The following is a 974-nucleotide window of genomic DNA, read 5'->3' as shown; positions in this document are numbered from 1 at the left end:
GAGCACAGAGCCGGCGGCTCCCCACTCCCAGGGGTGGAGCGGATTGAAGCACAAGCACCCAGGAACCTCTTTTGGGACGGGTTTGTTTTGGGGCAATTTCAGGTGGAATCCACCCTCCTGTTTTTCCCCACCCCAAGCCCTGGAGTGCTGGGCCGGGGGCCCCGGTGGGACTCACGTGGAACTCGTATATCTCAGTAAACCGGCGGTACACGAGCTTTTCCGAGAGGTCGTTCCACTTCACCAGGAACATGTAGACCTGAGGGGTAAAGCAGAGGTGCTGCAGCTCTGCAGGCACACAGGACCCCGCACCCCGCCACAGCCAAAGCCCCCGGGGACCCTCACGGGCGTTTGTTTCACACAAAACTGCGTTTTCCCTCCAACGCGAGTCACTGCCCAGGCAGCGAGCGAGGTGGGCGCAAGGGGAGCTCGGCAGGGACAGAGAGGGGACACAAACATGCAGACGGCTGGGAACCAAAGAGGGAAAAGTCCCTTCCAAGCCCACAAAGCAACCAACGGCTTACAAAGGAGGTGCCCAAAATCTTGGGTATTTTAGCCTCTGAATGCGCCCAGCTCGTGCCAGCTGCCATAACCCCCTGAAAATAAGATGTTCTCAGGCCCTCGATTACTTGTCTGAAGCAATATGCCAGGACAGCAGCTTGTTGGAGGGCGGCTGCGTACTCACGTAGTGCTGGCTGGGGAAGAACCTCTTCTCGTAGCCCAGCAGCTCGATGTGCCGGATGAAGGCATCCCCCATGGCTGCTGCCAGCCCCGGCGTCCCACTCCAGCCCCCGCTGCTGCCTCCGCCTGCGTCTCGGTGTCCTCTCCTCCGCTCCGCCTTCGCACCGCTCCGCGTCGCCGTTAAAGCCGCTGGGGAAGCGGAAGTCCCGCTGCAATCGTGCCTGTAATTGTTTACCCGCTGTGGTTTGTATTGAGTCGGTGTTTCCCGTGGGGAGTCTCCAGCCTGGCCCCTCCAG

At 60.6% G+C, this 974-nt stretch overlaps 1 protein-coding gene across 1 annotated transcript in view; it reads right to left on the bottom strand.

The window, feature by feature from the left end:
* NCF1 (neutrophil cytosolic factor 1) overlaps positions 1 to 765 on the bottom strand; it is an 8,021-nt gene extending 7,256 nt beyond the window's left edge. The window contains exons 1-2 of the mRNA XM_010157799.1: positions 683 to 765; positions 176 to 256 (exon numbers count right to left, since the gene is read on the bottom strand). Of these exons, the coding sequence (XP_010156101.1) occupies positions 176 to 256; positions 683 to 754 (153 nt within the window). The 5' untranslated portion in view covers positions 755 to 765. The remainder of the gene's footprint in view (positions 1 to 175; positions 257 to 682) is intronic.
* Positions 766 to 974: the final 209 nt, after the last annotated feature.

This window comes from Eurypyga helias, unplaced genomic scaffold (assembly GCF_000690775.1).
Source record: "Eurypyga helias isolate BGI_N326 unplaced genomic scaffold, ASM69077v1 scaffold1888, whole genome shotgun sequence".
Lineage (NCBI taxonomy): Eukaryota > Metazoa > Chordata > Aves > Eurypygiformes > Eurypygidae > Eurypyga > Eurypyga helias.
The sequence above is the reverse complement of the archived record's forward strand: the minus strand, read 5'-3'. Positions and strand labels throughout refer to the sequence as shown.